General features: G+C 35.8%; 1 protein-coding gene and 1 pseudogene across 1 annotated transcript; one reads left to right on the top strand and one right to left on the bottom strand.

Moving 5' to 3' along the window:
• Positions 1–16,010: 16,010 nt before the first annotated feature.
• LOC141607381 (uncharacterized) lies at positions 16,011–16,558 on the top strand. The gene has a single exon (XM_074426732.1). It carries the CDS (start codon positions 16,178–16,180, stop codon positions 16,556–16,558), a length of 381 nt encoding a protein of 126 aa, XP_074282833.1. The 5' UTR covers positions 16,011–16,177.
• A 2,233-nt stretch (positions 16,559–18,791) lies between these two features.
• Positions 18,792–20,142, bottom strand: LOC141607380 (putative F-box protein At3g61730; annotated as a pseudogene).
• Between the last annotated feature and the right edge of the window lie 5,569 nt (positions 20,143–25,711).

Genomic DNA, 25,711 nt, shown 5'->3' with positions numbered 1-25,711 from the left:
CTTCCTTGACCTGCCCTACGGCTATTACTGTCATCATCTTCTACTTGTACTGGCTTATATGGTCAAAGGGATCTGCTGTGCCGTCAAAGAGAGGCATATTTGGATTTGTGAATCCCTTTGGCATGGCTGTGATGGATATGGCGTCCACGAATGGCGAGTCGGCATAACTGCCAGGTGCTGCTTTTTCAAGTGGGTGAATCTGGGGTCCGCCTGTTAGCCGCTTGCTGATTCAATGCGCTACCTCCTGACCCAAACTCTTGAAGGTTCTGATGTGTTCCGGCAGTTAGGGGGTTTGAGGTTACGATTGTTCCTTGCTGCCATTTCACCTGCGGGTTTACAGCGGACCCTGCTCCGGGTGTCTGGCCGGTTGCTACGAAATTATCAACATGGGTGCCACCTATTCGTGCTTCCACGTGGCTGGATGGCGGCCAATTATCTGGTGTAAGATATCCCAGCCCTTGTTGGGTTATTCTTTCATCTGATGATACTGTAGCTAGATCCAGCCTCGTTAATAGTTTAGCTGGTACCTGTCGAGGCGGATTCCTGCTGCCTGATGCCCTCTGTGTTAGATCCACTATTGGAGCTCTTCCTTCACCTACCTTGCTTGCTGATGTGGCAGATTGCTCCTTCAGAATGTCTATCTGTGCCCAGAGCTCTCTGTCTCTTTTCCTTGTTTCGGACTTGACTTTCTTCAGTCTTCTCTCATGTTTTCCATGGCTTTTTGAAGGTTCTCTACGCCAGCGAGCAAGATTTGTGTTGGACTGGGCGGTGGTGTGAGGCCTGAGCTCGTTGTTCCTTTATCTGATCTGGCTTGGGTTGTAACAGCAGGGGTTTTAGGAGGCAAAGAAGTTTTTGCCATAGGTATGGTTCTTGAGGTGTGCCCAGGAGCTTGCGTTGACACCGTTGATGCCGAGTTTTCAGTAGAATTTGGTGGCAACGACGTTCGAATACTCCCTGACACGGCTTCTGATAGTTGCTTATCCATGGTGTATTTAGATTATCAACGATTGACGACCACAATGCCCCACGGTGGGCGCCAAATTGTTTAAGTGATTTTTTCCAAGTTAATTGTATTAGGTCAATGCGGTCTTACTCGTTGGTTGCTTGATTGATCGTTTGTGTTTGATGTTTAAATAAGGAAATAAAGTACTGAATGTAAATTGACACGTAATATTTGGTGACGCGGAAAACCCAATGTGGGAACAACCGCGGGAAGGACGGTACCCTGCCAAATATTGCACTATCTTTGAATGGGAGGATGAATACAATTGATGCGTAATGTAAATCTTGCTAGCACGAGGTATTGTGTATGTGTGATCTTGAATGTCCTTCTTCGATTGCTTCCCTTGCTATTTATAGGGTAGGAACCCTAGGTGTATCCTACCATGTTTATGGATAGGAATATAACTTTCATAATAACTCTTTCCATATCTCACTATCTCCCTCAATTATCCTTGATCTCCCTGAATGCTCCCTGGCTTCTCCCTGACTTATCTTCTCTAAACACGTATGCTTCCTTCAGTGGGCTTTGGCCTCCTTCTTTACGCGCCTGCTGGCCCATTACCCCTTTCAGCGCCCTTGCTCCAAATCGTGGGCTCCCCTTCCTCCACTCCTTCCTTTATGATCCATTACTTACCAAGTGGGCTTTCCTTATTGTGTGGATTTTAGCCCAAACATTGTGAAACAACAAGTAACATAGTAAGAGTATGTAATTAGTTTTCCCATTATTGTTATAGGTATTACTGGTTTTAATTAAATTTAATAGTTATCTCCATAAACATAGTGCAACTCACCAAATGAACCGCCTTTAATAACTGAGACATACCTTAATGAGTTTTGCAAATTATTTTAACCTATAACAACTACGTAAAACTAAATGGTGTTACGTAAAGCAACAGGTATCATAATTATCAATATTTAGTATGTTTATAGAAAATGTTAGATCTCCTATAGCATAAGTTTATCTTGACTATCTACAATTAAGAGAGTATTTTGCTCTTTATATACTTCTCGTAAAATCAAATCAATACCGAATTCCAATAAAATTAAGGGAAATTCCCACTTGTACCCCTCTGTTTTGGGCTAATCCGACTTGTACCTCTACTTTTCAAGAAAGCCCACTTATACCCTTTAACTTCCTATTCATTCTCACTTATACTCCTTAAGTATAGTAAATGATGAATGTTGACGATGAAATTGAGAAGAAGGGTAAAAATTGAATGTTGAAGATAAAGTGGAGTCATATAAAATGAATTTAAAGGGAAAAATGATGTTTGTTGGAGAGAAAACAAATATTTCAATTATGGTATTCATCTTCATATTGCTTACATAGGTATTAACATCTTACTTAACGGTATTTAACACTTCTTCCGCACTTCATAATGACAAGCGAGAATTCTTAATTTCGAGTATAGTAATGCATGAGGCTCCCATTAGGATCATCTTTAAGAATATGCATGTTGAATGTTCTAAGAATTCAAATGTTGGTTTACATTGTCATGGTTTCGTAGTAGAAGTCAACTAAGTTGATAAAAAAAAAGTCCAACTATGTTGAAAATCAGAACACAGAAAATTTTTGGGTTGATTTAGTTGATTGTTGATGGATCATCAGTCCTTTTATCATAAAAGCTACTTTTATTTGTATTAATTATATCAGTTGTATAGGATCCGAAGACACAGTTGTATTATGTAATTACCTAATTTTATTGTTGTACACACCGCCACCGATTTTAGTTAATTTAAAACGTCATTCCCAAAAATGTTGTTTAATTCCATAAAATGAACACGTGATAACTGAGACTGGTTTTATAAGATTCACAAATTAGATTAACATACAACATCTAGCAATATTCCATTTTGTAAGCATACGACAGTTTAAATGGTGAATGGTGGTATGTAAAACAACATGAATCTCAATTATATATGTAGCATGTTTGGAGGATTTTTGTTAGATCTCTAAACAATAACAAATTGTTTTTGCCTATCTACCATTAAGACTGATTGTTCCCTTTGAATTTCATGTGAAATATATAATACGAAATCTAATTTTTTAGATGTGAAATATATTTTTGAGTGAATTAACGGTCAAACTTTTCATCTTTTATCTTCCCACTTCTCTAATATATGTCGGGAATATTTTATTGAAATGGGAATATAAAAGATGAATGGAGGGAGTACTAAAAAAATATTTTGAACATAAAGCCATTTTTTTTTTTTTGCAATATTATGTTGATTATACTATTTTGTATGTAGTTTAATATCCAATTTTGCACTTTATTTTACTTAAAATGTAATTAGATAAACGTTGACTATTAAATGTTTTAGTTCAACAAAATGAAATTTTATTCAAACCTTAGGTTACCAAAGTGGGAAGTAGTCGAAACCTGAAGACACCAAAGTGCAATTATGGAAAACTCAGGGCATTAAAGTGGAAATAACCCAAACCTCAGGGACCAAAATGGAAATTTTCCAAAAAAAAAACTATGAAAAACTACTATAAAAACTATTGCACTTTTAAATATACAATCAGTACATGACAAAGTAATAAGTGTAATAACCAGTCATGCGCAAACCGCGGTAAATAATTAAGTGAATAAAAACACATAGATGAATTGGAATTTAGAAAGCAAAAATGGATGTAACCGCATAATTTTTGTATATTTGGCTGTTCAATACATGTTTAACGTCTATTATGGATTTGATTTGAATTTGAAACCAGTTTGAAGAAAATATTCGATGATATAATAACGTAATTTATTTTCGCAATACATTTTTTACTCATTACAATACATTTTACGCGATATTTTCCATTTACATACCCTTGTAAAAAAAATAACCCTCCCTCCCTCGCGTAGTACAACCTATTCAATTAATCAAATCTCTTATAGTGTAAACAAAAATTGAATTAAAATTGATTTATTTTGTTGATTACAAACTTATGAACCAAATTAATGTTTTGTTAGAATTTTCTTGTTTGATTTTGGGCTAGTTTTTATTGAAAAACTATTGTTAATGAGACATTGCTTGTTTGCGGTTGTGAAATAACGGCCTGGGTAGGGAACGACGAGGGAAGGGAGGTGGAGCAAGCGGGAGAATGGAGGCGCAGGCGGAGGCGCGCAGCGTAGAGGTAATACTACGGAAAATAATTGGTTCGATTGTGCCGTCGGTGCAGGCCGGGGGGTTTGGAGGGCGAGTAAGGTTGTTCGGTGGTGCTGGTTGTGAGCAAGTAGGGACAAGAACAGGTTGGCCTGACAAGGGGATGAAAGGGCTGGTGTGGCAGCTGGCTGCCGAAGATCTAACGGTGGGTCTATTGGCGGTGATTGAATTTGGTGGTGGGGTTGGTGTGTACTGCGATTACTTGTGGTTTTTTTCCCTTTCATCTGGATGTAGTACATGAAAAATGAAAGGGGTAGAAATGTCAAAAATGTACTGCGACGAGTAAAATGCGTACTGCGAAAATCAAAACCCTATAATAATAGATTATATATAATTCTCACAATTTTTCTATATATTTATCGTACACTGATTTATTCATAGTTAGCTGGTTCTTGGATTATTAGTCCCGCATAAAATCGGAATTATTGACTTTGTTCATTTGTATTTAATTTTTTGGCTCATTTGACAAAATCAATACGAGACTCATTTAATATTTTTAAAATGGTAGCTCAAATTTTTTTAATCTTATGTGAATATTAATGGTAATCTAATCATACACATTTGATAGGTTATAGAAAGTCAGAGTTAATACTATTTCATGCCATTGTTGAAGAAGTTGTTTATTTTTAATATTGTCACTGTAAACATTTTTCTCTGCCAAATGCTAAGTAAATATTAATCTTTACTTCTTTTTCCTATTATGACATGCTACTTTTTCCTGAAATATTTTTTTAAAAATAAAAATTAGTTTTTTCCTAAGGTTTTTGTAAGACAATTACGGGTTTGGTTATAATGAACAACTCGAATCTTTTGTAAATCTTTTAAATATTCAAAAATTTTTTAAATAAAATTATCTTTGTTACTACACGAGTTTCACTAAGTAGTTAAAATCGAACAACTTATAATTTTGATAATATTTAATATTTGTAAGAAATTAGGATCTCTCTCTCTTTTTTTTTTCCTTACAAAGATTAATTGTATGTTTATAAAATATACAATTTGCACATTTGTATACGTTTATTATATGATTTTTTTTTGCGTTATAAATATTTCTAAAATAAATATTCTTTATAAAGTTATTTTTCTCTTATTATTTTAGTAAAGAATAATCGATAAATTATTAGATCCACTTCTATAGTATTATTTTTCTTATAAATTATTAGATTTACTTCTATTAGGATTACTTTCTCATAAATTATTAAATCTACTTTAATTAGGATAATTTTTTCATAAATTATTAAGAGCAAAAAGTTAGATCTATACTTATTAGGATTTCTAGAAAAATTGGACTCTTTAATATCGCTCGAAAAGTTTCTGCTTTATATATATATATATATATATATATATATATATATATATATATATATATATATATATATATATGTATTGATTGATATTGATATTGATATATTAGAAAGGAATAAGAGATATGGTATATTAAAATATACTCCGTACCATATAAGATATTATTGTTATCTTAGCGAATAAAGTTTAGGGTTTATTACGAGGTAAGATATATACATATATGATATATCAAGTTTCAATTTTAGTAGTTGCCAAAAAAAAGGTTTCAATTTTATAACGGATTTGTGCTATAGTTATTGTTTGAGTAATGATTAACGTAATTTATTTTCGCAGTACAATTTTTACTCAATTCAGTATTTTTTACCCACAATTTTCCATTTGCATACCCTTTAACAAAAAACCAACCTAATTCTCTTTCAATAGCTAGCCTACCTCCTTCCTGGCGCATCGCAAAGAATCAAAGTAAATAGTAAACAGATTTATTTAATTATGATGATAATATAGATTAAAACAAGTTTTAATTCGTTTATTGCATAACTATAAATCAAATTACTTCTTTTCCCTTCAATTTATTGACCATTTTATTAGTTTAAGGTTTGTGTTAATTACAAATTAATGTTTATGGGTTGTTTGCGGTACTGGTGGTAGGATGGTGGCGTGGGTGGAGGGCGGCAAGAGATAACGGCGCAGGTAGAGGTTTGCGCGGCAGATGGTGTCGTCGGCAACGATGGGGCGGGTTCAGGTGGCTAGCAGGGAGAGTGGAAGAGTGCGGTCTAGGTTTGCCTTTAGGAGTTGGTGAGTGAGAAAGGAGCAGTCGTCACCGGTAGAAGAAAGGTGAAGGGAAAGGGCTATTGCGCGAAGGGAGTGGAATAGAGTGGTCGCCGACGGTGGGGGCAGGTGGTCAATGGTGGTAGTGGTGGTTATGGTTACTTTGAGGTTTTTTTCCTTCTTTTTGTTTTGGACGTAGTACAGTTGATTTGTAAATTGGGGATGGAGTGAGAAGAGTAAAACGGTCAAACATGTACTCTAATGAGTAAAATGCGTAACTGCGAAAATCAATACCTATGATTAATTGTGATGAACATTATGTAAAGGAGAACTATGGTGGAGCACGTTTGTGAGCATCATTATATGGTGCGGCTCGGCTCGCATGCAACATGGAAAGTGATTTAGGTTCGTATACTAGCATGCTCAAATGTACTATATGGACTTGTGAAATTAGTTTTCCATGACGCTCTTTGTACAACAAATGATTTTCGAGGATGCACCTTCTATTCGAGATAGTCTATGATAAAGAAATACCGGTTGTCATTATTACTAGAACTAGTATTGGTGCCCGGCTTCGCCCGGGCTACCTCTACTTACCATTAATTTTTTTTTATTAAATAAAATTATTTAAAGTTGCATAACCCATAAATTTATCATTAATATATTTTTCTATGACATATCCTAAAATTACGATGAAATAAATTTTGAGACAAATTCACTACTCTCGCTATTAATATTTTACTCTTATTAATAAAACAATAGTAATAACATTTCACTACTTGCCCGTAATTATTGTTACTTTCCCTACTCCCGCTGTAATTATCGTTACTGTAATTACTACCGCATTAATATTGATAATTTCAGTACTCCCGCCGTAATTATTGTTACTTTCACTATTGCCGCATTAATATTGATTATTTAACTACTCCTGTTGTTGTTTTTACCACTTTTACTAATCTCGCTGATAATATTGTTACTTTTACTATTCAAATGAGTGATTACTATCATATAATTATATCCAATGTTACTACAATTCTTTTCTTTACTTACAAAATTACTTTTACTACTTAGGCATGCAATTTTAAGAGGATTATATATTTATATAAATATATTACATATATGTATTAAATCAAATCGAAAGAATTATGCAACATAGTATAATTTATTTTAAGGAAATTGACCATCTTAATTAATTATTTTATTTTAAGGAAATTTCCATGTTTAAGAAAATTATCAAGCTTCTATATAATTTAATTTTAACCTAAATTATGTAATATTTGCATTGAGATCCCTCAATTGGGTCCATCACACGGTGCTATTGATTTAAAACTATATAGTATAATTAATTTGTATAACTTTCTTTAATTACATTGAAGTCCCTTGGTTTCTGGATTTAATATATAGTATTGATTAACTATCAAACTAACAATTTATAAACCTAACTAGACTCTACTAACTTCTAACAATAAGGTAGTAATATGGTAAGCTAGGGTCGAACCCAAGGGAATGACCTTTAACTAAAAACTCGAATTGTAAACTATTGACCAACAATCACTAACTAAGACTCCTCTAATTAATTAAGACATTAATAACAATTTAGATTCAACAACTTAAACTAATCACAAATAATGGGTATTTACAATGTTTAACTTGTAGGAAACATAAATGGAGAAAGCATTTGGTTGGAAATATCATGAAAAAGAGTAAAAATGGAGACTTTCCTATTGAGACAATTCAATAAACAAGTAGTATACAATAATCAATATAAGTGAAAAACTTGATGTAACTTGGTTCAACAACTACTTCCTATTTATAAAGATCCTCTCTTTTCTTCCCTCAACAATTACTCAACAACCTTCATAAGATGGTGATTACTTGCTCCTAAGTTAGAGTAGTTAATCCTACCTATATGATCACCCAATTGAAAACCACAAAAGGGCTTACACACAAGAGCATTAAGATCAATTCCAAACAAAAGAAGTCAAGATTAATCCTTTATGAGGCTTAATCTAACTAACCAAGGACCAACATGCGAATTCCACTCACAAAGTTACAAACTTTAAACCAAATTCATAAAGATGCAAGCTTGCTACAAGGATTGAAATAATAAGATGATTAACATGCAAGGTTAGCTACTCCTAACACAATAACATCCAACATAAACATAAATTTCAAGGAATATGCAATAATTATTGAGGAAAGATTGAAAGATTCTTACAAAGTTTAAGGAAAGTAGTGTCTACCAAATTACACCAAGCAAAAGGTCTAGCCTTTCATAACCATAGATGAATCTAAGATTGATGGAAAGATTGACATAACACCAAACCAAAGATTACAACTTTGTTCTCCAAATACCATGTTCTTACTCAACATACAAGTTTTTGACTATTCAATAATGATATGATAAACTAGGTCTTTAAACCATGAACTATATATATGGATGCACTCCCTTCTAGGATAAACCTCATTTGGGCTTCCACGAAATGGTTTAAGATGGTTGATCAATTCTCGAAGGCTGAGGAGAACGCAAGCTACGTCATCCACCGCAGGCCTGCATTCTTCTTCTTGTTTAGCTTCTTTCACCATTTGGCCTTCGTGCTCGTTCACCAAGGGGTGACAACTTCTATGCTAGCTCGTTTGAAATCTGTCTTCATTTGATTGCTTGTTCCGGGGGCGTGGTTAGAGGTACTTGCTCGGGACTCCAAACTCTCCTCTCAAAACCATGCTCTATATATGCATTAAAACACGTTAAACACAACAACCAATGGGACGGAAAGACTAGTTCATTATATCGACAAAAGACCCTTATATAAAACCAAATTAAGCTTAAGAATGCCTTATTGACTCGCCAAGTTTGACTCTATCAAACTCCCCCACACTTAGACTTTTGCTCGTCCCGAGTAAAACTCAAGGAAGGCACTTGGGCAAGTCTATAGGTGAGTATAGGGGTGAATGATCACTCTTCCCTTACCACATCCATCTTATGTCTCCCTCATAAACAATCCACCAATTAAATAAAAATCTAAACTCAAATTTTTGACACTCGCTCTTCCCTCACACTTCCTCCTCATATCTCCTTCACACAAAGACACAACACACTTCCAACTCCGACTCATTCCAACTCCACCCTTCTTATATCACTAAGCAAGAGATGGCCACTTTTACCTTATCTCAAGGTGATAGCAAAGTGGCCTAGACATCCTCATAAATTGTCACATTACCCCACTTATACCACCCCCTTATCACTCCACGCAAAGTAGGATCATGCTACTTGGTTGGCCAAACACCCTTAAGAATTAACAACAAAATTAGCCAATTGGAAAAACCACCAATTTGAAACAAATTTTTGTGACATAAAAAAGAAATTACGTCCTAAAACTAGCCTCATTCCAAGACCCTCCTTATGGCTCCCTTCTTATCCCTCAATCTTTTTGGTGTTGCATTTTCTCAATTTTTTGACGTTTTTGTTGAAAATCCCTCATTTTGCCTAAGGTGCCCTTTCGGGTTTTCACCTTAGCTTTCCTTTCCTCTCATGGTGGCTCTCTCTCTCTCTCTCTCTCTCTCTCTCTCTCTCTCTCTCTCTCTCTCTCTCTCTCTCTCTCTCTCTCTCTCTCTCTCTCTCTCTCTCTTTCATTTTGCCCGGAATGCCCTTTCGGGTTTTCATTCTATTCTCGGTCACCTTCCCAATGTGCCTTAAGCGCCCACCCTGCTGGGTTTTCACCTAGCTGGGATTTTCGTTTTTTTCCATGCATCAAAGCCTAAGTATTGTACATATATTACAACTATTTCAATCCCCCACACTTAGACCACACATTGTCCCCAATGTGGAGGAGCACCATCACTTTCTCACCTTTAATTGTTGTAGGGACCCGAGCCACCTCTTGCTCATATGTCCCTTGGTTCCTTCTTCTCCTCTCCCTTTCTTCTATTATCCTTCTTGCTCTAGCATAGCCATCTTCCACTTGTTGCTCATTAATGGTGGGTTGGTAGTCGAGATTATTTTGGTGGAGTGTCATGCCAAAAAGGCCTCGGATTATGCCAAAGGAATCCTCTTGTGTTTGAGCATCTTGATAGGAGTCAATGTATTGATGGTGTCTTTCATTTTGGACTCCGAATTATTGACTCACTTGCTCTCGCCATTTATTTTGCGCGTTCCATAAGGCTTGTTTGGCTTCCCATTACTTGACTTGTTGTTGTTGCCAAGCAAGGGATTCTTCTTGTCTTTTAGCAATTCCCTCAAGCATTCTCATTTAGGCCGCTTCGGCTTCATCCCCAACCGTTTGTGATCATCAAAAACATTTTTTCATTGTTCCAAGCTCTCCAATCTTGGCCCATGTTGTTATTGCCAAGTGTGTGAGTTCTCAACCCTTCCACTAATAGCCTGCAAAGTTCCCCGGGTGTCCTGAAAATACTTGTACATTTGATGTTGCCAAGGTTCCAAAGGTGGGTTAGTGGAACCTCCGACTTCTTGCATAGGAGTATCGTATACAAAAGTGGAGTACGCACCCGGTTGTTGGAAAGTCGGCTCCTCAATCCTTTCTATTTCCCTCTCTTCCTCTTCTCTTTCACTCTCCCTCCTTTGCCTCACTTCACCCCTTCTTGATACACTCCTCCTTGCCCCTTGCCCCTTGATCTTTCTCACTCTCAATAGTATCATCTTTGTGGCAATAAAAAGACAAGTCCTAGGCCCTATAGGAAGTGGCATTCTAGGGGGCAAACGAAGATAAGGTAAACCATTATTTCCCAACCAATCCCCCGAAAGTTCCACCGTTGGAAGAATTTGAAACCATGAGATAATCACATAGAAGAGTAGTACAACGTAAGAAAGAAAAAAAAATCATATATCGAGCATAATGAATGTAAGCAGGAGCATTAAGGTTGATAGAGATTACAATTCTACTGAACCCAAGAAAGGACTTTCTACCACGTGTATATATATATATATATATATATATATATATATATATATATAGACTTAGGATCCGGTGAGAACGATCATTCGGTGAGAACGGAGAGAACGAACTAATTGTACCACAACTCAATAAACACTCACGTGTTGTACTGCCCCAAAAAATCAAAATCCACACATTTTCCCTTATCCTTATCTTTGTATAATTTTCAACTCCCTCATCCTGATTAACCATCAACACCACCATTGCTTCTACCTTCCGGTAACGTCGGTGAAATCATGCACACTCTTCAGATCAGAACTTGCCGGAGTATCTCATGAGGACGACCCATCATATCACAAACCCGATGACAACTCAAGAACCACGGTACTGGCGACGGTGCTGCCGGCGAACCGCAGGCTACGTTAATACTCCCCGTCGACGGTGCTATCCTCTCGCCAACAATCCAGATGACGGCGGCAACCACTGGTTTCTTCTCGAATTGGTGAACAGCAGACGGCAAGTCGCCGACGACAACTACCACACCTCCTCCCCTCAGTTTATTTCCCGTCAATTTTAATACATCTACACTAATGTTTTATGTATCTAACCAATTTTTTAATGTATCTAACATAGATAAAGAAAATTAATCACTAGGTACATGAAAATTGGGTTGAGATACATCGATAAATAACCCAGATACACTAATTTCGTGTAGCTCACAGTGGCAATATTTTCGGACTAGATTCCTCCGACTAAGCTAGTATTACGATTGGATGATAAATAGCTTATATTTGGTACAAAAAATCACAGAATCAACCAACCATTAATGGATATTACTACGTGGTCAATGAGATTTATACCACCAATCACCTATTTCGGCAAAATCCGCTTCGAAAATTGTGATTATCTGCCGATGATATTGTCGTCGGTGTAACGACGAGGACTGTAGCACGGTTGTTACAACTACGACGATGAGGAGGGGAACGCAAGGAGGGACGACTGATGATGGGCTTCGTCGCAAGGAAATGGTGATGGTGTTAATGTATGGCTGATTTAAATGATTAACAATGGTGAAGAAAATTAAAATTGGCGTAAAAGCTGTAAAAGTTGTAAAAATTGGACGACTGATGATTTACAACTTTTAAAGTTGGTAAAAGTTGGGTTTGGAGTTCCAGTATAACGAAGGAAGAGGGGGATTTATAGCATTTAATTAATGGGTTTAATAGAGAATTTATATCAGCCGTTCATCTTATTCTTATCCAAGGGAGGAGGGTCGTTTCACCGATTCACCTGAAAAGTGTTAGTTCACCAGGATCTCGATTTCTATATATATATATATATATATATATATATATATATATATATATATATATATATATATATATATATATATATATATATATATGAAATAAAAGATTTAACTAAAGTTAATCTGAACTGTATCTAACTAATTAAAAAAAAAAAAAAAGCAAAACCAAACCCATCGCATATCTAGCGTCTCCCTTATCCTTTATGTTCATCCACACCCCCAGCTGACTTTCCCATCTCCCTCATCCACCACCCGCCGTAGATGGTGTTATCCTTCACCGGCCACGTTGACCAAGCTAGCAAGCCGCCGTTCTTCTTTTGTCGCTTCTATTGCCAGCAACCAAGTTATGGATTTTCTGAGAACTTCTATTAATGGTAGTTTTCGGCTCTAAATTAGCCATGGGATCGATTGGTACAAAAAGAAAAGTGGCGATGACGATAAACATGGCTGCATTTCCGTTTCAAGTAAGATCTTCTATTTGGATTAATTGTAATTTCTTGCATTATTTTGTTAACTTGATTAGAATTGGGGGTTTTCTTTGTTTGCTTTGATTGATTCAATCAAGCTATATATCTGATATGCTATTTGTTTGTTCTTGTTCTCTGTTGATGCAATCGTGTCATTTTTATCCAAAATGCTTGGATTTTGTTTCTTAGTTAATGGTATAACAGTGCTCGCCGCATATTGCAATATTTCATCATCAATTTTTCTATTGAATTGTTTGATTTTAGTTATTTAAACCAGTTTGTTTATTCATATTCGTGTTAGATTAGTGCTTCAGGTCATTGAATGAACTTATTGATGTCGTTTGATGATAAATAGGACATAATTGCTATTGTGCTTTATGTGTGATTCTAAATAGATTAGATTTGATAAATACGATAACTGTAATTGAGGTTTATTAATTTTGGTTAAGACTTGTTGTGGTCGATAAGTTAGGTCTTTGATATGGGTTATCTCTAGAAATCTCGTTCATTTGTAATTCTATCTTATTTCACAGAAAAAGTTGGTCCATCCAATCTATACCAAAGTCGTTCCATTCATCTGACTAGTAGTAGTAGTAGTAGCAAAAGATTCCCATTTGTTCGTTTGTTCCCTTTGATTCTAGGTAGGAATTTCTTAGGATTTGGCACAAGTAAGTTTTAACTAACCGAGGAGCTCGTAGGAGATTTGTATAAAATATTCATCTTCATAAGGGAGAGTTCTCTGATTGTGTCGATAACTGCACATACAAGGATCTTTTCGGTTGACTTTTTTTAGGATAAGGGTATAAGGAAACCAAAGTAGATTGAATTACAGTTATGTCATTATGTGTGCTTGTATTTATCGTTGACTCGTGTCACGGACTAAAGGTATAAGTTATGTCATTATGAGTGTATCTAGCTAGTTAAAGGTATGTATATAGTAATTTAAAAAAGTGTATCTAGCAACTTAAAGTAACGTATCTACTAACTGAAAGTAGTGTATCTAGCTAGCCAAAGATATGTATCTAGTAATTTAAAGAAGTGTATCTAGCTACCCAAAGATATGTATCTAGTAATATACAGAAGTGTATCTAGCCACTTAAAGAAATGTATCTAGTAACATAAAGGAGTGTATCTAGCTAGTTAAGGATATGTATCTAGTAATTTAAAGAAGTGTATCTAGCTACCCAAAGATATGTATCTAGTAATTTAAAGAAGTGTATCTAGCTACTTAAAGGAATGTATCTAGTAAGTTAAAGGAGTGTATAAAGCTAGTTAAGGATATGTATCTAGTAATTTAAAGAAGTGTATCTAGCTACCCAAAGATATGTATCTAGTAATTTAAAGAAGTGTATCTAGCTACTTAAAGGAATGTATCTAGTAACTTAAAGGAGTGTATCTAGCTAGTTAAGGATATGTATCTAGTAATTTAAAGAACTCTATATAGCTACCCAAAGATATGTATCTAGTGAAGCCTTATCCCGACCCACCCCTTATTTGAGAGACTAATTTATATAAGGGTCTTCTGGTGAAGTCTTACAATACCCTTACCCTTTCATTGAGTTGGTTGTCATCTGGTTGCCTTATATCTTGCTTTCATTGCTTTGTTTACTTATAGCCTCTTAATATATTTGTTATAGTTACCTTTTCGTATCTAAGTTCACGTACCACTGAAAATTGTTTCACGCTTCGTGGGTTTTACCTTTTAGTAATTTTCTCGTAAATATATCGTTGGTGGTTTTTTTATGCAGGTAAAAGCTATGATATGAATGAGTTTATGCTTTTCTACTAGCCTTTAACTAGCCCTTTGGCGGTTTATCCTTTAATTTTTGTCTAGATCATGTTGCTTCCACCTGCATTAATTTTTGTCTAGATCATGTTGCTTCAATGTCGATCATCGTGAGAAGAAGGGAAGTCTTATGGTTTTTAATGCAGGTGGAAGCTACGAAATGAATGTGTCGATGTGTTTCTTTTTGGCTTTAACTGATGCTTTGGCGTTTATCCTTCAATTTTTCCTTCATCATGTTGCTGCCATACGACTAGCAAACAGCAAATGTCGGAGATTGTGAGAAGTCGGAGATTGTGAGAACAAGGGATTTTCTTTGCTATGGGACTATGTATGAGTAGTTCAATGGAAGACTACAGTGCCGCTGGTAGACTATCTAAATGTCATGTAAGCCACAAAATGTGAGTTTTAAATCTCCGAGAGTACCCCAAGTTGGCACGTCTTAAGACTCTCATGACAAGCCAACCTCGTATTGAAATTATCAGGGTAATACCATGTGTATCTGGTAATAACATATGTATTTGCTGTATCTGTAATCGAAGATTTTAAAAACTGATTTATATATCCATCCTTTATCCCTGGGTTTTCTCTTCAGCGTCTTTCAAGAATTTTTGATGGGTTATAATTTGGATTGACTGAATATAGGAACTAATTGCATTTGTTATGTCCATATGATTATATGACTGGCTTTGTGGTTCTTGTAATGAGAATGCATGTTATATTTGGGTGAACTGTGGATATCGAGGTGTGACTGATGTATGTATGTATGTATGTATGTATGTATGTATGTATGTATGTATGTATGTATGTATGTATGTATGTATGTATGTATCGATTGATGTGTAGCTCAAAATAAGATATCGGATATCGAGATGAAGCTAATGGACATTGACAGTGATCATTTGGGTATTCCAGAGGCTGAATATGATGCCATTGTTAAAATGCCATCATCTGATTTCGCTACTCTATGTTCACACTTTGTCACAATTGGGGATACTGGTGAGTTGTTTCACTCACTATAGAACTGTGTATATACTCATACTACCTGCAGTTAACACTCTTATATCGAAACCAAAATAGTGAGAATAATCGAGCTAATGTTTTGTGACGATTACCATTACCGTATGAAAGGAAGGTGTGACTTTCTCTACCAGAGGTGACATTGGATCTGGAAACACTACCTTTGACAGAACACCTCCATCGAAAAGGTACTATATGATTGAATTTCTCTTTGGGGTACTTAATCATCGTTCAGTCTCAGTCATTGATGTTAATGGGAGGGGCTTTACAGTTTTCTCATGATGTTAGGAGTTTTGACAATTTAGTTGATAATTTTGCAGCCAGAGGATGTTGTTATTGTTGAGATGAAGGAACCAGTGGTATTGACCTTTGCCTTGAAGTACATGACTACATTCGCTAAAGCGACGTCTCTCTCTAGCCAAGTGACCATAAGCTTATCCTCGGATATGCCCGTTGTGTGGAATAAAAGATTGCTGAAATGGGCCACATCAGGTACTACCTTGCTCCCAAGATAGAGGAAGAGGACTTGGAGACCAACACTCAGCCTGAAACCACCACTAGACGTGAAACTAGAACTGAAACCCGGGCTGAACCACAGGAAGAAGCAATGCCTTTGGCTATTACAGGCACAAAGGAGGAAAATGGGGTTGAAGATGAAGTTGTCGAAGATTCCCAGGTCAAGATGGAAACCGAGACTGAAGCTGAGATGAAACCTAAAGTAGAGAAAAAGTCCGTGAAAGCAGAAGTAATAGCAGAGGAAGATGAATGTATGATGGAAACTGAGTTCGGAGAGGAAATAAAGCCGGAAGTGGATGCAACAGAACCAAAGGCTGAAATTGAAGTCATGGAAATTCAGTAGCACCTTGAAATTACTAGTAAATCTTGATTGAGACATAGCCACCCTTCTTATCTTGTTTGGGGTACATTATTAGAGCCATTTTTGACTGGCATGGAAACTGTTTGGGGTCCTGGAATCATTTTTATGTAGATTGGTACGGAGTATTAGTTAGTTTAGTAACGGTTTAGGGCTTTTTTGAACGAGTGTACCCTCCACTTTTGGCTTGCTCAAAGTTGTGATGGTTTATTTTTAGTCTTGTTCAGGAATTTGTTATCAAGTTCGTTGGTAGAAACTCTATTTTGCACAAGCTTAGTAATTAGTATAGTCAACAGGTAACACCGAGAAAAGAAAGAAAAGGTTCCAACTAAATAAGAACATAAAGATATCAAATTGTGATGCATCAGTAGCCATAATTTAGATCTGCAGCATACATTGTGACAAAATTGTGATCATCACCATTTTCTCTCAACCCTCGATTTTGTTCCAAGGTGCTCCAGCAGTTGAGGAGTAATAATTTAATATCGAAATATTGTTCTATTAGAACAAATGGAAGTTGAAAAAAATCCGAGGGGATGCAAACACATTGTGAATGCACTATCAACATTCACACAAATTCAACAGACTGCAGTGTGTAAACAAAAGGCAAAATCTTCCATAAATTTTATCAATATGGTCAATGATTAGTCTATCTTTCAACTGTTGAAAAGAAAAATTGTAATAGGAGATTCAAATCTACAACCTTTTTTACTAAAAGAATTCAAATACTTCCCCAAATTTACCTCATCTAAAAAATTATATAAAAACAGCAGCAGTCGGTTATTGTTTTTCTCTTAAATTTCCAACATTTTTTAACTCATTGGTTAAGCTGCCGGTAGATAAAAAAAAAACCGTCCTCAGGGTTACAAGGAGGGAATCAGAGAGAGAAATGGAGAGCAAAATAAGGCACTGATTTCAAAGTGCATTATCAACCGTTTACTCTATTCAAGTCGGCGTTCTTCCTTGCAGAGTCACAGGTGGCAAAAGTAAAAGAAAAACCGGTTCACAGTACTTTAAGCGGGCTTCTAGTATCACTTGCTTCTTTTCTTTGCTTCACTATAGAGGATGACTCCCAAAAGCGTGAGTGAATACCCAAGCATGCCAAGAATCGAGCGGGTTTCGAAGATAAAAAATGAGACTACAATCGCAATCGCACCCTTTGCATTCCCTTAACACGATAGTTGAGAAATATTATGGTGTTATAGAGACGAGTAGGTAAAGACACTATAGACGAGAGCGAGTTGAAATCAAACATCAGAGAAGATTGATAAATCTATCCGAAACAGCAAGAGAAGTGCAAACACCTAACGGGAGAACATCACTCCCGTGGTTGATACTTGATACAATAGCTCAAGTAAATACTAAACCAATTAGCATTGAAGCATGTACATTTTTACTTCTATTACCAAGCAACAGAATAAACCCATAACTTGAATGTGTTGCAGAATTAATGAAATTACTTGATCCAAAATTAAGAGGGTAGAATAAACCCACAACTTGAATGTGTTGCAGAATTTTCGACAGATGGGAGACAGCAATGGAAGGTCAATTTATTATCTGATAATCAAACATGTAATCCCCTGATAACAAACATAAATTGAAACATCAACCTGTACAAGTGAGGGTATTTTCACTTAAATAAATATATCTAGTAGATATGTATCTAGTAATTTAAAGGAGTGTATGTAGCAACTTAAATAAATGTATCTTTTGCCTAGAGTACAAATACGAGCGAAATTAAACGCTGAAGTTTAAAAAAGAAAAGATAAAAATTGAGGATGAAGGGTGGTATTGGCCTTTGGTTTCAAGTCTTTATCTTTCCTGAACCATGTTTCAGTCTTGAATATCTCTGCAATATACCAAGCATCAGATAATATTTCTATGCTTGCAGTTTTATTTCTACCCTCCTAATCAGAATTAAGGGCATCAGACAATATTTCTCCCCTCCTAATCAAAATTCCCGAAACCTACTACGTTTTCTGGTAACCTTCACTATCTCAAGTTTGGGAAATCGTAGGTTTAGCAGTTCACTGTGGCGCACACATTTGTAGACCGGAAAATTTTAAAATCTCTACTCAGCCATCTCCCAACAGTTCTATTGCATTTCTGCACATCACCATTAGTATTGTTTGGTCTACTAACAAATTTATGAATAAGAAAGAATACTCAGCAGCTGTTGCGGAAAATCTCTAGTTTTTACCTGCAGTTGCAGCGTCCTTTAGGTGCTCTGAATCAATATGATTGCCCTGGAAGCTACATCAACAACTCCTTCGATCTCGTGTGAACCGACTTGTCCGAAGTTCCCACTTCCATTTTGGTAACCCTGTTAGAAAGAGCTCGAAGTGCCTTGTATCTAACACTAGCATCGTCCCTGCATAAGTGTAATTTCTCAACAACCAAGTCCTAGTTCTGAACTCGAATCATTCTTTCTCAACCATAACTTTACGACACAATCATGTATTAATATCGACACATACGTATTCTACAGAAAAAGATTTCTATCACGGACTGGTTGCAGAGCACATTCATGACATAATGAAACCTGTGATCATGATCATCAGTAGCGAAGTATTAAATCATTAACAATACGAGTATTATCTGGTGGCAAATAATCTAAGGGTACTCACCATCACATGAGTTGAGGCCACACACAGGGCAATGAAGGAGCTGCAGATCTGCAAAATTCATGCTTATAGTTATTTTACTGAAGCTTATATACCAGGATAAGTCTCCCAAAATAGCCGTATCTAATATGGTATTGAAGATGAACTACCAAAGCAATCCGATTCAGTTTTGATGTTGGTGATCTCACATAAGCCACTGGATTCCAGCATCTTTTCGATAGTATCCTCAATTCTTCTTGGAAACATCAGCTTTCCGGTTAAGAGTGCTGCAGGTGACTCCAGGAAAAAGGCACCAATACGCATCCGTTCTATGGTTTTCAAGCAAAGAGACATATCGGGTATTAGTATTGTAATTAAATTTTTGATAAGAGAACTAGTTACGATTTTTTACCCTTCTACCAAGACTTGGCGATCAAATTTTCATTCACTACTGAACTTGCAACCGAATTAATTTTAGAGACATTCATTAAATCATACAGTAAGCCATAACATAACTTTTAGAGTGGAATAGCAGTTAGCACATAATGAATTTGATGGACTGACAGGATGTTGATGAAGGACGAATGTCATACATACCAATGTGTTTCTAGTGCTGGCGAAAAAGGTATGAGTGAGTACCATCTGCAATAGAATTATAAATCGAACTTATCAAACACCGCAGATGCAGTCAGTAACACAATTATATTCACGGCATAGTAAAACACTGTATAACAACACGAGCGAAATCCAATAGAATTCTGATCATTTACCAAAAGCTGATGCATAGATGTTTTTCCACTTGAAAGACACATCCCCTGGATCAGGCATGCCAAGATAACGTAGGCAAGCGTATTTCCAGACGCATTCTTCTGTGAAAACTTTGTAGAACCATTTGCAGGTACATGCGAGCTTCACCAGTGACTTTCCGTCTAAGTACTTTGCTATCTCTATCCACATCATCCTCATATCTTGAAAAACCACCGATCGACAAATCAAAACAACATTCAGATAAATCAGACAAATCAAAACAATGATTTTGTAGGTGAGTCAAATGTATCTAGCTTGCCAGAGATGTGTATCTAGCAAGGTACATGAGTGTATTTAGCAAATGAGTGTATCTAGCTTGCCTAAGATGCGTATCTAACAAGGTAAATAAGTGTATCTAGTAAGGTAAAAGAGTGTATCTAGCTTGGCAAAGTTGTGTATCTAGCAAGGTAAAAGAGTGTATCTTGCTTGTCAAATGAGTGTATATAGCAAAGGTTAAAAAGTGTATCTAGCTTGTCAAATATGTGTATCTAACAAGGTAAATGAGTATATCTAGCTTAGCAAAGTTTTGTATCTAGCAAGGTAAAGGAGTGTATCTAGCTTGTTAAAGGAGTGTATCTACAAGGCAAAAAGAGTGTATCTAACTTGTTAAATATGTGTATCTAACAAGGTAAAGGAGTGTATCTAGCAAGGTAAAAGGGTCAATTGAGTCGGGTCTAGATCGGTCCATCTGAGGCACGTTATACATTTCGTTTCGGGTTAATTTCGGATGTGCTTTTGTCGGCACATTTTTGGGTTCTGCTATTAACTGAATATTCACAATAAAAATGATCGATAACAATGTCAGCACAGCTCGAAAAAATGAATGCTTACATATAACGGAAAGCAAGTACAATGCACAAAGAATACCATACCATTGAGGCACGTCATACAATGTCAGCGCCTAAGTCAACGGCTCATGCTAACAAAGTGCCCAAATCTGGTTTGTCCAAATCCGAAGCCCTTACGGAGATTGACAAGCTCCAGAAGCAAATTATGATCTTTCAAACAGAGAAATAATTTGCAAACAGCTCGTATGAAAGTGGATATGCTAAGTACTGGAATATTGACGGAAATATAACTTGTTAAATTTGCAAAACGCTTTGCATTCTGGAGTTCCTTCTGTATCTACTTCAACCCTCATTCCCAATAGTTTCGTTGTACCAGTGCTCGTGTTTCCCCACAATTCCTTATAATCATGGAGCAAATGCACATGGTAGTGGCTCCCGCAAAGTTCCCAACCAAAAATATTAAGGCTATTGTTTTTAATTTGTTGTTCTCATTTCAGATTTAAATGATAGATCCGCAAAATTCAAGGTAAAATACCTAAAAATCAACTGCACCAAAGATGTTGTCAGATTATTGAGAATCGATCACAGGCCAAAGTTGGCATCGCCGGAAAACCTACGATTTGATCGTCGGTGAATGAGAGGACAAATGGAGAAATAAAGGCAGATTGGGTAGACAAGAGTAGTTCCGACGAAACGCCGGCAGAACAATCAACGGTGAGGCCACCGGCGAAAGGTGGTGGTGGTTGGTGGGTGAGGATGATACAAAGTATTAATGTGGGGAATAATACTTTGTATAGGGATAATGTGAAAGGGGAGTACGGGAATGGTTGTATGCGCGTGTGTTTGGGTGTTAAGTTAGTTCGTAAGTTCGCACAGGATCCTATTTCTATATATATATATATATATATATATATATATATATATATATATATATATATATATATATATATATATATATATATATATATAGAGGCGGGATCTCGTGAGTTTGGTTCTTACGGTGAGTTGTGAGTTTGAAAAATCTCAACCATTAAATATAAGAAAATAAATGGCTGGGATTGAACCATATAATAACAGCTAACACAATAAAAACATACGCCATTTGAATATCAAACTCAAACACACTTTATAATCATCCCTTTAACCTCCCTCTAAACCCAAAAATTCAATTAAAATCAAGAAATTCTCGCAAAAAAACACTGCAACATTGATATCATCGCACTTTCACAAATTCGATGCTCAAATTCGAACATTTATATCATCTTAATTTCACCGATTTGGTGACTGAAATTGAGCGGATGTCAACCTGAGTCGATGCAAATTTGGTGGTGGTCGGATCTGTGCTCGAACTTGAAGAAAGGAGGAGAGTAGTGACCGTGGCAGAAGCTCGGCGTCGCTCTGGACTTGTGGTGAATGGCTGCGGTGGTCTGAGCTCGGCAATCAATTATTACTAGTTTTGGTAAGTTCATCGGAAATTGTTCTTATCTCAAGTTCAATTTATTGTTCGAACTGTGCTCGGCTGTTCAAGTACAGTAATAATTGTTCAAGTTCAATTATTACTTGTGGTCTTAGCTCGGCTGTGGTGATCTGTGCTCGAACTTGTTGAATTTATCTGTGCAAGCTTTTTATTGTTCTTATCTCAAGTTCAATTTCTCGTATTTGTACACATGCTTTTTGTTTTATCGCCCTTACTTCATGCTTGATTAGCCAAAGGTGCCGAGACAAATGTTGTTCTTCTCAATCGAGTTTTATTGTGTATGGTGCAGGACAATAAATTTATCGATATGATCTATCTAGCATTGTCGAATTCGACAATTGAACATTGCATCTTTTGCAATGATTATCCAAGTGTCTGTTTGTGTCTATAAGAGGTCTAGGCCATTTTTGAGGCATTGTTACTGTCTTGGCTAAGCTAAGTAAAGTTCTTGTCGGTGCTTCTATTAGCTCATGACGCTTTTATTCTGACCTTTCAAGTATTGGTGAAATGATTAAATTTGGATTATAATCATCTTTCGTACATACTATTCTTTGTTTATGCGTCATGACATACTATCGTTGTTTATGCGTCATTACATACTATCATCTTTCGTAAGTTTTGCAGTCTTTGGTGGTGCTCAAAATTGGCCTTATGGTGGTCTATTATTGTCAGTGCGACTTTGATTTGGTCGAGCGTGGTGATTTAGCGAGGAAAGGAGATGGGCTTGATTGTTTAGTATTACTATTCTTGATTATAAATTGATGGTGCTCGAATTGGTGGAGTTAATTGTTATGTGGTTTATGAAATGATTCAGATCAATTCCGAAGGGATATGGACTTCAAATAATTCCAAAGGGATATGGACTTCAAAAGAATTGGACTGGAGTTACTATTGAAGTTGACACCGGAATAACATCACAATAACACCAGAATAACAGCACAATAGCACGTGTTAAAAAAGAGTAAAAATATCAAAGTAGCAAACAAATCAAAGTAACATCGGATTAACATCACAATAACACCAGAATAACAATGACACCAAAATAATAGCACAATAACATGTGGTAAAAGAAAGGGTAAAAAAATCAAAGTAGTAAAAAAATGTAAGTGACATCGGAATAACATCACAATAACACCAGAATAACAGCATAATAACATGTGGTAGAAAAAAGTAAAAAAATCAAAAGTAGTAAAAAAAATCAAAGTGACACTGGAATAGCATCACAATAACACAAGAATAACAGCACAATAACATGCGGTAAAAAAAAGTAAAAAAATCAAAGTAGTAAAAAAAATCAAAAGTGAAACCGGAATAACATCACAATAGTAGCAGAATAATAGTAGAATAACAGCACAATAACACGTGGTAAAGAAAAAAAAAATCAAATTCGTAAAAAAAATTAAAGTGACAAATGAGAATAACATCACAATAAACAATAAGAGTAACAATAACAACACAATAACACGTGGTAAAAAAAGAAAAAAATCAAAGTCGTAAAAAAATCAAAGTAAGTAATGAGAATAGCATCACAATGACGGCGGAATAACAATAACAAAGACAATAACATGTGGTAAAAAAAAAGAGAAAAAAATCAAAGTCGTTAAAAAATCAAGTTAAAAAAGCACAATAATGAAGATAATAACACGAGGTAAAAAAAAATAAGAGTGAAAAAAAATTCAAGCAAAAAAAAATTTGGTACAAAAAGAAAAAGAAAAAAAGGTAACATAATGAGAAAATTAAAGAAAAACATAAGAGAAAAAAAATCAAAGTTGTAAATAAAAGCATAATAACACGAGGTAAAAAAAAAAGAGATAAAAAAATTAAAGTAAAAAAAAAAAAAAGTAGCACTAGAAAATAGAGAAAATAAACTAAATAACAATGCTTTTATATGACAACTAAGATTAATCTTGGCCACTCATCTCTAATTTAATCTAATGGTTGAGATTCCCCAACTCACAACTCACCATAAGAACCAAAATCACCAAATCCAATCTCTCTCTCTCTCTCTCTATATATATATATATATATATATATATATATATATATATATATATATATATATATATATATATATATATATATATATATATATATATATATATATAGAGAGAGAGAGAGAGAGAGAGAGAGAGAGAGGGGTTCTTCTAAGGTCCTTACATCCATTGAGTCCCTAAGTCCTTATAAGGGCCTTTGGATGGAAGGGATGGAGGGATGAGATTTCATCTTGATGGAGGGCCATAAATCTCCCTCACTAATCTCCCTCACTAATCTTGTACAACTCCATCCTAATTTGTATAACTCCATCCTCATTCTAATTCTCCCAACTCACTCACTCATTATTCACTCTCTCACACTTCTCTCATCCTTCTTTCTCTCTCATTTTTCCTCTCATTCTCTCAAAAAAAAAAAAAACCAAATAAAACACAAACTAAAAAAAACCAAAACACAAACAAAAAACCAATAAAATAAACCAATCTCTCTCATCTCCCACCACCACCCCTCACCCGAAACCACCACCCACCTCCTCCCCCGACCTCTTTCCACTACACCACCACACTACGCCCACCACCGTCATCCTCCCCCCATAAACGCCTCCCACCACGCACCCGACAACAACCCGCCACACACAACCACCAACAACCCGACACCACCTTACTCCACGAACGCCTCGAGATCCGCCACCACCGTCGCCAATACCACCATCTGTGAAAGCCGCCTATACCACCATTATCACGGTGGTGCGTGGTGGATGTTGTTATTAAATAAAAACCCACACCTACAACCCGACACCACCACCATATCACCCTCACGCCAACACGACATTCACCAAATCATCCGCCACTCCAGATCTGCCGCCCTCACACCTCCCCTCATGCCGCCACCTCCCTCCTCCGTCCTCCCTTCTCGCTCCTCTACCTTGTTCTTCTCCTTTTTTTTTCTTTTTTTGTTTGTCCGTCCTCCCTTCTCGATCCTCTACCTTATTCTTCTTCTTTTTTTGTTTTTTTGTTTGTACAAGTATCTTGTAGATCTGGTTTTTTTTTGTTACTTATATTGTTTTGTTTCGGTTTTAGATCTATAAATTTTGTTGTTTGATTTTGTTTATTGATTATTATAGTTTTAGTTTTGTCTTTTTTTCCAGATTTTGTTCTTTGTTTTTTGGTTTTTGTTATTTTGTTATTATTTGAGATTTGGTATTAATTTTGTGTGGTGTTTTTTTTAGATCTATTTTTTTTAATTTTTTTTTTTCTGATTTGGTATTTTAATGTTATTTATTATTGTTGGTATTTTTTTTGTTAGTGTTACATATTTGGTTTTATTTGGTTGTTATTTTTTTATTTGGTTGTTATTGTTATTTGATTTTTTGGACTAAAGTTATACATCTTGTCTATTAAAGTTATACACTGCGTGCATTAGAGTTATACACACGATATTTAAATTTGGTTTTTTTTATTGTTATTTGGTT

This window comes from Silene latifolia, chromosome 10 (assembly GCF_048544455.1).
Source record: "Silene latifolia isolate original U9 population chromosome 10, ASM4854445v1, whole genome shotgun sequence".
NCBI lineage: Eukaryota > Viridiplantae > Streptophyta > Magnoliopsida > Caryophyllales > Caryophyllaceae > Silene > Silene latifolia.
The sequence above is the reverse complement of the archived record's forward strand: the minus strand, read 5'-3'. Positions and strand labels throughout refer to the sequence as shown.

What these genes read in the sequence shown, in the direction of transcription:
- LOC141607381 (XM_074426732.1), top strand. Translation starts at nt 16,178, where the DNA reads ATGGGCCACATCAGGTACTACCTTGCTCCCAAGATAGAGGAAGAGGAC.